The sequence below is a fragment of the Humulus lupulus genome, chromosome 1 (genome assembly GCF_963169125.1).
Source record: "Humulus lupulus chromosome 1, drHumLupu1.1, whole genome shotgun sequence".
NCBI lineage: Eukaryota > Viridiplantae > Streptophyta > Magnoliopsida > Rosales > Cannabaceae > Humulus > Humulus lupulus.
This window is the reverse complement of record NC_084793.1, coordinates 91,338,870-91,355,320: the sequence shown is the minus strand read 5'-3', so window position 1 is coordinate 91,355,320 and position 16,451 is coordinate 91,338,870. Positions and strand designations below refer to the sequence as shown.

Genomic DNA, 16,451 nt, shown 5'->3' with positions numbered 1-16,451 from the left:
CTAGGCATCGAGGTACATCGAGGTATATCGAGTTTTCTGTAAATTTTTACGTTTCAGATCTAAAAAATTGTGAAAAAAATTGCAAAAAAAAAAACTAAAAAATCATGCACAGATCTATTCGAAATGCATAAATTAGTATCTTAATTGATAAGGGATGGATGGATAGTATACAAAGAATAAAGGTGACCCGAGAGAGAAGATAGATGAAGGCTAAAATAATGATAAGAATATTTTTGGAAACCAAACAAATATTAGCATTATTTTATAATGATGTTAAATAATGATATTTTTTTTGATATATGTACCTATATTATGCATAAATACTCAGATTTCCCTTGCAAGATTGTCAATGGAAAATCTTAGCTAGATAATGTATCTAGCAGATGTTAGCTGCCCTTTTTAAGAGCTAGATGAAGTGAAGAGGCAACCCCATAAAACCATCGGTTAGCAATCATCAAAATAGCAACCTGCTTTCTCACAACCAAGCTTTCTACCCAATAATAGTCTTGATTAGTCTGCATATTACCTAGCCAAACAAGTTTCTTTCAAATCAACCAGTGATAATCACCTTACATATTATCATCCTACTTAATCTTAAAGTTATTTTACCCCATCACAGCCTGCCAAAGATCATTCTATTTAGTCCCACTTTAATCAAGATTCTTACCATACATTAAACAATTTATGTGATAAATCTCCTACACAGTGAAGAGATACTCTTTGCTTTTTGTAATCTGCTCGTATTAATAAAAGACATTCATTGTTACGATGGAAATAGACAATAAATTTAGGTCAAACCACATAAAATTTTACTTTTTATATAGTTAATATCTAATATCTTAATTATATATTGCTCATAATATTAAATATTCACCTAGAATCCATGAGAAAACAATTTCTTAAGAAAAAATAATAATAAAAGTGAGGGAGAAAGAAAAAGTGGATCAAATCCAATCCAAAACTTTGGTTTATTGTTTTATGTTATATTATTTAGTAAATTTGATAGTATCACTAAAACTCATTTACTTTTTTTCATCAAAGGAATCAACAAAACACTCGAATAACACTAAGCTTTAAAACCATTAAATAAAATCAACTCATAAGTCAAACAATAATATTTTATTTTATTTTGATTTAAAATGTCATTTTTAAAATATCAATTTTTTTATATGTATATATTTTTATAATTTTTTAGAAACATATCTAAAAAAAACTTCGGATTGAATTAGATAGTAAAAGTCCAATCCGCACAAGTAGATTCGACAAATTTTGAAGAAGAATCATTATTAGTTATCACTTTCCCAAACCAAGCAATTACCTCTCAAGAGCTCAATTCTTTTGTATTCTCCCTCTCTTGGTACATGTAAAAGCAACACAAAGCTAGCAAAATAGAGGAAAAAAGGAGAGCAAGAGATTGTCCCCTGTTTTCACGTTAAAATAAATAAAACATAAACTCTAAACAGTTAATTATAAAGTTATATGCAGAAACTAATTATATCATTCAAGGGCACACGATCTGGTAGGACGACATATTGTGAAAGAACAATCCCACATTATTTACAAACACTAAATTTTCAACGAACATGAACTGAAAAAAATTTAGGAAAAAAATAAAAAGCCAGAAGGCGATAACTTATGAACTAGCCTCTCTCTTGTCTTAGACTTTATCAGAGAACGCCTGAGGATTGTTATTGTATTCAGGGAACAAGTGGTTTTTCCTCCAATGGATTATTCCCTTATAAATATAAAAAAAATGACCAACACGGACAAGGGAAGCTCATCCTCATGCCTGGAGGAAACCCTTCTCTTCCAAGTAGGAAATCACTTCTTCAGCCATTTCAATAGGTGAGTCACGGTCCCCTCCTTTGTGTTTCAAAACTATCTGAAAAGAAAAAAGATGTTTCCCTATTAAACTTGCATTTTAGATTACAGCAATAACAAAAACTTGATACTCTGCAGTCTCTAAGTCAGAAGAGATTTGCTTGTAAAAATTATCATTAGTAGCAGGTTTTATCCCAGCAAAACAATTAATATTTGAATCTTTAAAACACCATTGTTCACAATGCACCAACTAAAGCAAGTTTCAGAATCGACTTTTGGTAGATATTGCATGTTTCAGGGGCCAATTGAGCCATTTTGTGAAACAGCACATGCACTTGAACGATTGGTGTTTATATAGTGAGCAGATATGGTTAGAGGATATACCTCAACCTATTTTGCCTATTAATATAGTATTCAACGAATATACCTCAACCTATCTTGTCTATTATAGTATTCATTGACAAGTTTGCCATTTTATTTAAACAACAAGAGAGAGAAACAGTACACAAACCTCAGAATTTAATGGTGGCTCATATGGATCATCAATCCCAGTAAAACCTAAAAAAATTTAGATGAATACCACATAAGTATGAAGTAGTATATGGAAACGAAACTCAGGAGTAGCAAAAGTCAAGAAAATTGTTCAATGCAGAATGATCTGCAAGCAAAGTATTTAATGTAAATAAATATGAAGAAAGGGCAATGTAGAAGAAAATAAAGAATATGTACATACATATATATATATATATTCGAAAAAACAACAAAAAATTTCAGAATATAATACAGAACTGCCTAAGAATATCCACACATATATGCATAATTTTAAGCAGAAAAAGCAGTAAGAATATACATATACAGAACCAAACATATACATGCATATAACACCAAATAAGTCAGAAGACACTAAGGCCCCGTTTGGGACTGCTTTTAATAGCTGCTTTCTGAAAAAGTTGTACAATAATGATGTTTGGTAAACCGTCAGAAAATAACTTATTGAAGAATTTATGCAGAAACCCTAAAGCTGGCAAAACTCAACTTTTAGCTTTTTCTAAAAATGTTTTTTTTGAAATTTTTTTACAATAAACTTATTTATTATATATTACTCAAAATAAAAATATTTCAAATAAATTAATATTATAATAAAATAAAAAATATTTAATTCTTAAATATATTTTTTTCAAAAACTATTTTTATAATTTATATTTATTAGATATTATTTTATTTTAGTAAGTTTAAATTAACAAACCACTTTAATATAGAGTTTATTATACACTATAATATTATTTTTGTATCTCTTAGTATTTTTAAATTATAATTTATCAAAAACATATCAATTTCATGTTTTAGGGAAAAAAATAAAAAGAAAATAATTAAAGACATAAAAAATGAGAGTTTTGTGATAACTCAAGTTTTACATATTTAATTATATCATGAACAAGATTATAATACTATCATCATTATAATTCGAATTTTAACTACATCTAATAGTTATAAATTGAGAGGTTTTTCAGTGGGCAAGGATAAAGTCGACGTGAGCCACCTTCAGTTTGCAGATGATACGATTTTTTTTGTAAATGATGAGGAGTCCCTGGTTATCCTCTTGGACATTCTCAAGGTTTTTGGTGTAGTTTCTGGGTTATCTATCAATTTGCAAAAATGTCAGCTTCTGGGGACTAATTTGCAGAAAGAGTTGGTTGATCAGAAAGCTAGTGAGATTGGGTGTGAAGTGGGTCAGTGGCCAGTTCAGTACTTGAGCCTTCCTTTGGGGGCTTCTCCTCGATCCAAAGGGTTTTGGGATCCGGTTATTTCTAAATGTGCTAGTCGGTTGGACTCCTGGAAGAGCTCTTTTCTGTCTAGAGGTGGGAGGTTGACTCTGATTCAATTTGTTTTGTCTTCCCTTCCCGTTTACTACTTGTCGCTTTTTTGTATTCCTAAGAATGTGGCTATGGTTTTGGAGAAAATGATGCGTGATTTTTTATGGGAGGGTGCGGACAAGTCTGGTGCCGATCATTTGGTCTCTTGGAACGAGGTTTGTAAGTCTCGTAATCACGGGGGCTTGGGAATTGGAAATTTGGTTTTGAGAAATAAGGCTTTCCTCATGAAGTGGTTGTGGCGATTCCCCTTGGAAAAATTGTCTTTATGGCACAGGGTGGTCAAAAGTAGGTATGGTGAAGATGGAGGCTTCTGGGATACAAATGGTGGGGGAGGATTTTCAGTTCGTGGTCCATGGAAAGACATATCTTTGTTGTATGAGGAGTACCGGCGTTGGGTTTTCTTCAAAGTGGGGAGGGGTGACAGGATTTGATTCTGGGAGGATACGTGGATTGGTGACTGTTCCTTGAGGTTGCGCTTCACTGATTTATTCACAGTGTCCGAGGCATTGAATGCTTCGATCAGAGACTTGAGAGTGGTAGAAGAAGGTAGTAGTTTAGGAGGAGGTTGGGATTTCAAATTTAGAAGAAATTTATTCGAGAGGGAGGTTCCTAACTTGATTGAGATGTTAGATTTGATTAAAGATGTGCATTTGCCGGATATTTTGGAAGATAAAAGGATCTGGAAACCAGAAAGTAGCGAGGTTTTTAGTTGCCAGTTGGCTTTTCATAGTTTGGCTTATGATCAGTTAGGACCAGAGTGGCCGTGGGCAAAGAGATTATGGAAAAGTGGTGTTCCTCCCAAAGTTAAAGTGTTTGGATGGTTATTATTCTTGGACAAGTTAAGTGTCCATGCTAATTTACAGAGGAGAAGACCTTTCAATTACTTATCGCCTAATTGGTGTGTTAACTGTAAAAAGAATAGCGAGTCAGTGGGCCATTTGTTTCTTCGATGCTCGTTTGCCAGTGCTCTTTGGAGTAAAGTTCTACATGAGTTCGGAGTCTCTTGGTGTATGCCTTCTTCTTGTGCCCACCTATTCCTCTCTCATATGGAGGGCGGTAAGAGGTTGCCGCGCTTGTGGCAGTGTACCGTTCTCGCTACATTTTGGGCTATTTGGTTGGAGAGGAATAGTAGGATCTTTGACGAATCCTCTTCTTCAGTGGATACTCTTTGGGATAAGATTAGATTCTGGGTAGCCACGTGGGTGTATAGAACGAAAGATTTTGAGGATGTTTTGTTTTTGGACCTTCGTAGGGAATGGGTGTATTTATGGATGTAATTTTTGTTTTCTTTTTTCCTTTGTTACCAAGGTTTTCCTCCGCCATAAGTGAGGGTTTTTATTGTTATTGAGAGGAGGTTTCTTCGACCTCTTTCTCATTTTTTTCAAAAAAAAAAAATATATATACACAATAAAATATATATATTATATATAATATAATATTTTTGTTTATGATCACTTTAATAGTCTTTTATCAAAAATATATTTAATTTAAACATGTAAATTTGTTTAAATAAAATAAATATGACATACTCATTCAATTTTTCAACTCATAGCACTTTAAAATCTATAATTTACCAAACACTCAACAACTTTTCCCACAGTACAGCTGCAGCTGTTTTCCCTAAAGCATAGCTACAGCTGTACCAAACTAACCCTAAGAATCCTAAAACCACTCTGGTATCAAGTCACCATTTTATATTGTCGGCTGATAAATCAATACGCAAGATATTTGACACCATTAAAAAGCTCGCACATGAAAAAAGCTGAGCATATGTCAAACTCAAAAGATTTTGACAGTTGAGAGGTGGCCTAGATATATAGTTAGACTGTTGTTTAGTTTAGATTTCATTAATCCAAAAAATTAACAAGGTAGCCTGATATGTACCTTTGATCTTTCCTGCACGGGCAAGCTTATAGAGGCCTTTAGGGTCCCTTTCCTCACAAACTTGGAGGGGCACGTCCATGAACACCTGTTGAATAAAAGTTTCCTCAGACTGTTGTAAACTATCATCTTAACTTGCGATAAATAGTCAATTTCCTTTTCCAAAAATATGTTGCACAGCAGCAAATAAAACATTGGTAGTACCAACCTCTATAAAATCCCCATCAGGTAGCAATGCTCGGCAGGCATCTCGATCTCTTGCATACGGAGAAATTAAACTAGCAATGCAAATAACTCCAGCATCTGCAAAGAGTTTAGCCACCTCACCTGGAATACAGCAAATATATTGAACCCTCTAAATACAATATTTACACATTTGCTTCAATGTATGCATATCATATACAACATTGTTCCTATAATTACCACTAAATAGAGTAATAGACTCACCAATTCTCCTTATGTTCTCTGCACGGTCTTCTGCTTTAAAGCTAAGGTCACGATTCAGGCCATGCCTGACATTGTCGCCGTCAAGGACATAAGACAACTTCCCCCTGCTGTGAAACATCTGACTCAAAGCACATGCCACAGAGCTCTTCCCTAATATTTTACTTAAAGTTAAACAGGGAAAGAGGAAACAATTGATGAATAGCATACACAGTGGCACCAAAATTTAGCTAAAATTATGTTGTTAATTAAGTTTACATGTTAAACAGTTCAGTATGTCATAATTTATATCTTTAAGCATCTTCTCATCAAAAATAGACATGAATTCGAACAATAACATAATTAAGTGTCGGATTAAATTTAAACCAAACTCATAGTTTGGCATGCGTAAAAAAAGTTTGAAATATACTTCATTGTCGTTAAGAGTAGAGCTATCCATAGTTGCCTTCTAACTCTATGAAGATCAAGCTGCAGATGGTTAGGGGTACCAAGTGGGTGATAGGCCTATTCCCCATATCGTAAGAGCAAAAGAGCTCTTAAACATGCCTTATAAACCATGCACAATAAATATAGTTATCCAAAATAAACAAAAATAAAGTCAACAGAGCGAGTTTACAATAACTGTTCTAGTTCATATTAAATATCCCAACACAACACAAGAGACCTAAGCTAGAGGGCAAACAAGTAACGGTTTACAGTTATTCAAGACATTTAAAATTTTATTTATTTTAAAACTGGCTCCTCGCCTAAACCTACAATATTAATATAAGGAACCAGAAACAATGCAATTTAAACATTGGACTTGCAACTGATCTCTAATTAATTTTATTAATTATAAGGCCGTAGACAAGACCCCAAAAAATAACAATAATAAGAAAGATGTTTATAAACGGTATCAATGTTTGGAATAGATCTGTATGTTTCTTATACCTAATGTGGCTGCAGATCATTATACATTGTGATTGTGCATTATCTTGGTTCAACAAAAATCATTCCATGAAAAAGCAATAAAACGACGAATAAAGAATGAATGCAAACCTGAAGCACTAAGACCCGTGATCCATATCACACATCCCTTTTGTTTCAGCAACTTCTGTCTTTCAACTTTGTTAACAGAACATTCATGCCACTTAATGTTGGTAGAATTGCCAATGCTAGACAGTAGACTCTGATTTTGATCTATCAATCGAAAAAAAAAAAACTATGTGAAAAATCATCCTTTGGTAATCCAAACCACAACTGCATCTATATTCCTTTTTATTCCGGTCATTTTAAAAAAACAAAACCCATATTCATACTCTGCTTCACATATATTAAATGGTACAAAAACATCCTCTTTTACCAGCCACTTTTCCAAAAACCAAACAGGCCACAGTAAAGATGGAAAAAAAACCCCCACAACCTCAAAAGGAATCAATGGATAAAAAAAAAATACCCAGATTCCCAGCATGGCCATTGGTGTTCAAGTCGGTCTCATTCACAGTCACAGTTGTGGACCCTTCCATGGCTTTGATTCGAACAGACCCCCTCGAACTTAAACAACTATGTACAGAGCCGGAATCGGAAAATCTCAAAAACCCAGGGTTGAATGAAGAAGAAGACGAAGACAGAAACGAATAAGATGGTTTGATCCCAACACCAAACCCCCGAGACGATGATGACGGTGATGATGTGCCCCCAGCCACTGTTGCTGATCCCCCTCCAATTGCAATCATTTTCTCATAGAATCCAAATAATAATATTTAATTTCTACAATATGGCCAACCCCACAACACAAGCGGCAGTAAAATCGTAAATTTAATCTCTAAAAATAGGGGGAAAAATTGTACAGGCGAATGAAGAAGCGAAAATGTGGGTTTTTTTTTTTTTTTTTGGGCGGTGAGCGGTGGGAGTTAGTCCACTGCTAAACGTGAGAGAATTTATGAAATTGTATAGTCTCAATGGTTTTGTGGTGGTGAGAGAGTTTCGGTAGGGTCTCTGTCTCAGCATTTAAAGATAGAAACGATTCAAACGAGTCTCTTTTATAAATGTATCTGACCTTTTTTTTCTAAATTGTTTTTCAATTATTATTAAATAATAATAATGGTTTTGAAACTGAGAAATATGTTAGTCATCGTTGTGGAGCGTGACTCTGATAAGTCCGACGTTGGAGTTTGTTTTCAAAGCGACGTCGTTGTTAAGTAATTATTTAACTAAGGAATGTGTATGTGACTCCATAATTAGACCACGTTCTTAGGCGCACTTATAGCCTCATTTCATTATCCATGTTGGCCCCACAGTCCACACAAATACAAAATCTTATCTTTAATTATTATGATTTGGAATTTTTTTTCCTTTCTTTTTTTAAGTTGCTAGCTTTATGACTTATGAGTCCCATATATTAGGAAAGTTGGCCTAACCATAGATGGAGATATTATCGTGACCAATTTGATATTTTGGGAATTCTTTTAAATAAATATTCATTATGTAACACTAGAAAATATAATATATGTGAAAATTAAAATATGTAAACATATAAATCTCAAATTAAAAATAAGTTAAACTATTTCTAGCAAACTATTAAAGAGACTTTCATTTTAAAAATATATATATATATTATGTATCACTTTATATTTTTGTATTTTTCTTAAAATACATTATATTTATTTACTTTGAATGGTCTAATTTTTAAAATAATTATAAATTTTTTTTAAATAAAACATAAATACAAAATATAAAATACTCAAATTCAAAAACATACTTAAATTTTCTTTAAAAAAAAATTCAAATCATAAAATTAAAACTAATATTTTTTTTTAAAATTATTTAATTTATTATTACAAGTTAAATTTAACCAAAAAAGTATACAAATTGTCACTATCTAATTTCTATGTTTTATCATATCGAACACTTTTATTTATTTATTTGTAGCTATAAGTAAAAAAATTAGATCTACATACTTTTTAAAATTAAATTTAAATTCTTATATTTTAAAATAAAATAGATATTAAAAAAATGTTTGTTACTATTATAACAATGCATATAAAGATTGCGACAAAAAAATGCATATAAATATATTTTTTATTTTAAAATTAAAAAAATCAAATAATATTATATAAATTTCTTACCATTTTACTTAGTATTTTTTTTCTTTTATAAAATAATCTGTCTTAGTGATAATTTATTTTTAGTTTTGAACATTCTTTTTTTTTTATATTAATTATTCCCAACATTTAATTATATTAGGCTAAATTATAAAATCATACTACATTGATAACTTTGACCAAAAATGACGAATTTAAGGAATCTTGATGTTCTTAACTTTAAAGAAGTTTTTCTCTTCTAAATGATCTTCAAAATTTAAACATAACTATGATAATATTCCTAGAGAGACCATATTCTTTAAATCATTTCTGGTCGACTTATGATCTAGACTAAATTCTTGGAAATGTACACAAAGTTTCAATGTTAAATCTCTTCGTGGATTGAATTTGGAAAATTCCTTTCTTTTTTTCCTTTTGACAATGAAAAATCAGCATTCATACAAAATATATATGTGTGATTGCATTTTGCCCACGTATTTAATACTTTCATTTTTTATGAACATTGTTAATATATTATTAAAAACTAAGACAGAATATGCCACGTGACTAACAACGAGGCAAAATGTATTGTTTTGTTTGCAGGAGAACATCAAAATGCTCATTTCACTATACACTGAAACAAGCAACGGGTCTTGCAGGGTGAGAAACAGAGGCAGAGGCCAAGCCTCTACAAAGTGACACGCAATTTGATTGACTCGGGAGAAGTTAGTTGTGAATGGCGGGAAACGGACATTGGAGTGGACATATGGACCAATGGCGATGAGTTGTTTCTAATCCTTCTCTCCATGGCTTGGGGAGTTTTTTCGAGTCTTTACCCTACTATTTCTCTGTCAAAATATAGAAAGAGAACTGACTTAAGCATCAGAGAATTTTCTTGCAAGTACCCACCATTAGTTCTTGCCAAAGATTGTTCTTGTCAAAGACTGATCACAGGAGTAGTCTATCCCAAAAGTGTTGGGGTTTTATGCCTTAATTAAAACTCAAATTCTTTATAATCTCATTTTATTATCAATAAAAGAATAAAAATCATTTTTTGACTTGGTCAATCACTTTGCTTACATGTTTTATTTTCATGAATATTTGTTTAATATAAAATTCTATTAAATCCCGAGCATATAGCTAATCGTATTTATAGTGACGTAATCACAGTGGAATATAAATATGATTATATGTTCAAAATAAGTTAGTCTTAAGATTAGTCAATGCACAGGATTTACACTGACTTGACAATCTACGATATGATCTACTTACACATTGTAGTGTTATGTTCTTTCTAGAACATTAGCAAAGTAGATAAGATCGGATGTATTTGTTACATCAGACTTGACTGATATTAACAGTTGATAAGATAAGTAAACATACCGTTATTATCTATTCTAGTCATATCATATAGTTGACCACAGGTCAATTCAATCTCATTATGAGTGGTTAGTATTCTAACTGATTGTATTATTTGAGTTCTTTGACTTGTTCGTGACCAGCTTACCCTACGGAGTAGCCCATACTTACATCTTGGGAACTTGGTAGTATAATTGAGTGGGAGTGTTAGTCATAGATATGAACTTCTATAGCTTCTGATGAAGAAGTGTGTTGACGCAGTTCTTCGGCAACAGGTAATTAAGAGAATGAGAGAAAGGGATTAGTGCCAAACGTAGAACCGTAACAGATATAAGATCTTAGAGAATGAAATAGGTGACTCAAGACACGTTTTTAAGTGGTTCAAAGGTTAAAATCCTTCTACTCCACTAGTTAATATTATTGATATATTCTGGATATTTGGTTACAAAGTATATATCTTTCCAGGGACTATTTTTTCCAACCCTTATCAACTCCCAGGGTCTCCATATTTATAGGAGAAGGCACCTGGAAGTTGGTAAGGAGGTCATCCCGTGACCTTCTTATTTGTTATATCAACTCTGTGACATTCATGATTAATTCCTAAACCTGACACATAAGTGTGGTCAAATCGATAGGTAAGGAGATAATGGGCCGCACAGCCCAACCCAGCCGTGGGTGTCTGAACGTTCCTGCTGTGTGTCCGAGAAGTCAGGGAGATATCGGACACGTGATGCCAGATATATGCACGTTTATCTTGCGTATGTTGACTTTACAAGGGGTCATAGCCTCCATATCTAGCTCGTACCACGAGCTGCGCATTTGACCCGACCTTCGGCCTTCCGATTCCTTGCTCCAGTCTTGGCGAGTCTTGGCGAGTCCTTGAGGATTCCTCGAGCTAAGGGGGGTACGACCTCAAGACAGGAGCTCCGGTCTGGGGGATGTTTATGGACTAACCATGATTAGTCCGAAGCTCGGCCTGCTAATCAGCCCGTGGGAAAATCAGGGCGTACATCTGCCCCCCAAGCTCCTGTTCGTGGTATATGACGTCGCATATAAGACCACAATAGGGGCTTTTAGACTTCCCCACAAACTCTTCGCATTCCACTCTTTATGCAGGCGCCTGATACGTGGAACATCATGGGTGGTGACGGTACGTCTTACGAGAACCGCATTTAATGGCCTAGCCTATGCCCAGCCGTCGTTTCGTATTTCGAGTGGAGGGCCTCGGATCCCTCATCAGGGCCATCCAAGAGCCTTCTACACGTGATCCTTCATGCATATAAAAAGGGGGTGTCCACCCTACGCACGGGCCACCCTTTCATTCGAAATTTTCCAAACCTCTTTTCCTCTTTCCTCTCCATATTCCCGAAGAACGAAACCCTCGACTCTGTTGCTACCATTTTCATCGTTCAAGAAGCTTAGGCGTACGGATTTCTCCGAAGCTTTGGAAGCTACTACACCGACGAAGCTCCTACCAACGCAACACTCTCGTCTACCTCCCAGCCATACACTGTAAGTTTCCTGACCCTGTGTGCTTTGAAAACATGCTACTGTAGCTTAGGTAAAAAAATTTACTGTAGCCGCATGCAAGGGTTTTCTGGGTTTTGTGGATATGGAGGGTGACAGCCTTTTTAGGTTAGGGTATATTTCTTGTAGGAAATCGCTTTAGAATATGGGTTTCAGGATGCCTTTCCTGGGAAAATTTCTGGGTAGGAGTTTTGGGAATTTTTGGGTGCAAAACTGGGTAGCTTAGGGAACACGCCTCACAAGCGGTTTTGCAATTTTCTGCCTACTGAAACTTTCCCACCAAGGCAAATTCTATTCTGAACCTCCTGACACACGAATTCCGAGTAATCGGGGATCTGTTGGGAGTATGAGCGCGTGTTCACTGAACCGCGTGGCTCCACTCTCCACGGGCTGGGCTTACCTCAGCTCGTGCAAGTAATAATTGCTTCTTCCTCCTGCTTGGGTCGCCTTTTCTAAAGTGTTTTCTTTTGTTCGTTAGGCGACCAGATGGCTCCAAAAAGGAATCTCCCCCAGAAGAACGTTGGAAGCTCGGCCTCCCAGCAGGAGAAAGGAAATGCGGTGATGCCTAGCTCCCCGATCCCCCGTTTCGGGCCGGCAGTGGAGAAGGAGGTCGAGGTGGCCCCTGACGCATTCTTTGAGGCGGAGAGAATCGTCTCAAAGATAACCGATCAGACGAAGATTAACAAACTCTTCCTCACTCACAACATCCCGCTGGGGAAAGCCTCCGTTATTGCCCGACCTGCCTCGGATGGCGAGCGGAGCTGCGCGCCGCTCGACGAATCGTTCGCGGCCTGGAGCGGTGAACACTTTAAGGCAGGGGCCTTCCTTCCCCTGGATCAGTACTTTGCTGATTTCCTGAACTACGTGGGGTTGGCCCCATTTCAGCTCCCCCCCAACTCCTACCGTCTGCTGGCAGGGTTGAGGTACTTGTTCTAGAAGCAAGAGTGGGAGGTCCCCACTCCTGCGGATATTTTATATTTCTTTTGCCTCAAAGCCAGCCCAGACCAGCGGGGGCGAGGCGACGGGTTTTACTATTTAACCCGTTTTCCCAACACGGCGGCGGTCATCGAGCTGCCCAGCCACCCCAATGATTTCAAGGACCAGTTCTTCATGTCAACTGGGTTCCGGAACTGCGAGCACCACTACTTCAATCGTCCTCGTAAGCGCTCTCTGACCCTAGCTCGTGTGTTTAAATATCACTTTAGCTCCTCCTGTACCCCTTTCTGACTTAAACTCATTACGCAGCCATTTTCGCGAGGACAGAGAAATCTGTGACCCTCGGAGCACAATATGAAACACTAGCGGGCTTGCCCCCCAGTGAGAAGGATTATCGCGTGCTCGTGACAGACGAGACGATGGTGGCTTGCAAGTTGATTTTTCTGAATCAAACCCTGAACCTAAAGAGGCCCAGGGGGCTGCCCCCAGCTCGCGACATCAGACCTATCAATGTGGAGGAGGTCACAGAAGATGAAGGTGAGGAGGACGAGGGCGATGAAGTTCTGCTCGTGAGGAACATGAAGAGGACCTTGGAGGTCGCCCAGAGGATGGGCGGGGAGAGGATCCAATCCGGAGCAGCCGCGGGTCCTTCTGGCCAAGGTAACCCTTACTTGTTTAGGAGTCTAGATAGGGCCGCTGCAGACCCCCGGCTGGCTAGGTTCAATCCTAGGCAGCTCGTCCATCATCACAGGAGCGATCCGGACCTGAACACGCTCCTGCTCCATTGTGTCGACCGGCTCGTGCTGGACCACCAGGAGAGCCGTCCTAGGGGTACCGTAGTAGTAGATAACACCTTATCCTTTAGATCGATCCTTTTCCAGGAGTATGGGACAAACCTACGCACATGGCCATCACTCCAGAGGGGTATCTATGCTCCGGGGCTTAGGCAGTACGTAGGAGAATCTAGCCCCGAATCGGACCCGGAGCCAGAACCTGCGCCAGTTTGGGAAATAATCGTCTTAGGTTCTTCCAACTCGGGGGGTAGGGCTCCCTTAGTATTCGTATATTTTTTAGCTTTAACCTTTTGTCTTTATCTCTGTATGATTGTTAACTTGTAATAACCATGTTTTTTGTTTGACAGAAGAGATGTCTCAGCCCGAGGGGAGCTTGCGAGGCGCAGTCTTTGGGGGAAACCCCTCAGCCGAGCCAAGACTGAAAAGGCTCTGGGGGTCCAGGAGCATTGCTGGGACCTCCACCAAGTCCCCGGCAAAGGAGAAGGAGAAAACCCCGTCAGCCCAGGACGCGGGAGCGATTCTTCCTGCTGCCGGAGCAGGCCAAATGCCTCCACCACCTCAGCGAACTCCAACCATCACCCAGGACGCAGGGACGGAGCTCGGGGCTTCGGCTGCGGTGGCCTCCAATGTGTGCATCCCAGTCAACCCTCAGAACCTGGAGAAGATCCCCGATGCCTTCCGGGGAACGGAGTACGAATCGGCGAACTACGCCGTTGACCATATCTATAAGTTCACCGAGAAAGAGCTCCAGGCTATTGAGACAATGAGCCCGGTTGACATAATGGAGTCTTCAATGAGCATGACTCTAACGGTAAGCTGCCCCCTCCTTTTTTCTTTGTCTTAGGCTTTTACCATTATACTTTGCCCTACTTTTCCTCTAAGGCAATTTATCTTTCATTTCCCGCAGGGCGTCGTCGCTCTTCACCGGAGCATCACCAGGGCCAAAACTCAGCTCGAGGATATGAGGACCGAGCACCAGGCCACCCTTCAGGAGGCCAAGGTGACTAAAGATGCCTTGGCGACCTCGAAGGCCGAGTTGGAGAAGACCCGCTTGAAGGTCCAAGAGCTCGAGACCTCCCTTGCCACCTCGCGGAAAGACCTCGAGGCTGCGAAGACTGAGATCCAAGCCGCCCAGGTCGCCCTGGAGGCCGAACGGACCACATCGGAGCAGTCCATGCAGGATCTGTTCTATCACTGCTGGGCTTTCAACCTGGAGGCTGACTTCTCCTTCATGTCATCGAGCCTTTGGGCGAGCTTGCTGGTGAAGTTTCAAGCTCGCCTTGAGAAAGAGGCGCCGCCTTCGGAAACTGGGGAAGCCTCTGGCGCGGCGGAGCAGGGTGAAACAACGACCTCCAAAGGGCCAACTGACGGAGCCTAGGGCGCTTTTTCTTTTTTGCCTTTGAATATTTTTAAGTTTTTTGTATGTAACCTTTGCATGAGGTGTTTTCACCTCGAGACAATTTGCCTCGACGCCTTTAACTTACGGTTTTTTTTTTATGCTTTTGGCTACAATATATATATGTATATCTTTTTTATAAACTTAGTCTTGTGTTAAGCGTTATCTATATTTCGAGCTCTTTAAAAAGAACAACGATAAATAGATTTACATCAACTTCTAAGTTTTATGACCCGGTTAAAACCAGGAACTTATTTAGAAAACTTAGTTCGTGTTAACTTTTATCCATATCTCAAGCTCTTTAAGAAGAACAACGAGAAATAGATTTAAATCAACTTCTAAGTTTTATGACCCGGTTAAAACCAGGAACTTATTTAGAAAAACTTAGTTCGTGTTAACTTTTATCCATATCTCAAGCTCTTTAAGAAGAACAACGAGAAATAGATTTAAATCAACTTCTAAGTTTTATGACCCGGTTAAAACCAGGAACTTATTTAGAAAAACTTAGTTCGTGTTAACTTTTATCCATATCTCAAGCTCTTTAAGAAGAACAACGAGAAATAGATTTAAATCAACTTCTAAGTTTTATGACCCGGTTAAAACCAGGATAGGACTTAGTTAGCGTTAACCCTTATCCATATCTCGAGCTCTTTAAGAAGAGCAACGATCCATAGATAAGGATCAACATCTAAGTCGTTAAGGAGACCTGATTATATCCAGGTACCATATGCCCCCCAAGTAACTGGGAAATGGTCTTTCGTGGTTACTTTAAGATTACACTTGCAAATATGCGTAAAAAGCTGATTTTTATTAATACATAAAAAGTGGCCTTCCAGGCCTTACAAGTGGATCATTGATAATATTTCTTTAAGTGGATGGTGTTCCAAGTCCATGGGACGGCCCCTCCATCAAGTCGAGCTAACTTATAAGTTCCCTCCCTGATGACTTCGATGACCTTGTAGGGTCCTTCCCAGTTCGGTCCCAAGACTCCATCTTTGGGATCTTTCCCGGCCAGGAAAACTCTCCTTAGGACCAAGTCGCCAACGCTAAAGGCATGTTTTCTGACTTTGGTGTTAAAGTGGCGAGTGATCTTCTGCTGATAATGGGCGAGCTGGAGTTGCGAATCCTCTCGCCTTTCATCAACTAGGTCTAGGGAATGGCATAGGAGCTCATGGTTCCGACCTTGGTCGTAGGACTGGACTCTATGCGACAGAACCTTAACCTCCACGGGGAGGACTGCTTCACTCCCGAAGGTTAGGGAGAAAGGAGTATGACCCGTAGGAGTCCGATGCGAGGTCCGGTATGCCCATAGGACTTGGGGGAGCTGTTCCGGCTAGACCCCCTTCGCTTCATCTAA

General features: G+C 38.1%; 1 protein-coding gene across 1 annotated transcript; it reads right to left on the bottom strand.

Moving 5' to 3' along the window:
• Positions 1-1,389: 1,389 nt before the first annotated feature.
• On the bottom strand, positions 1,390-7,991 carry LOC133795817 (adenylyl-sulfate kinase 3-like). The gene is made up of 7 exons (XM_062233276.1): positions 7,456-7,991; positions 7,059-7,199; positions 6,024-6,173; positions 5,785-5,903; positions 5,580-5,664; positions 2,333-2,379; positions 1,390-1,882 (listed from the first exon to the last, which is right to left on the bottom strand). Exons 1-7 carry the CDS (start codon positions 7,733-7,735, stop codon positions 1,784-1,786), a joined length of 921 nt encoding a protein of 306 aa, XP_062089260.1. The 5' UTR covers positions 7,736-7,991; the 3' UTR covers positions 1,390-1,783.
• Between the last annotated feature and the right edge of the window lie 8,460 nt (positions 7,992-16,451).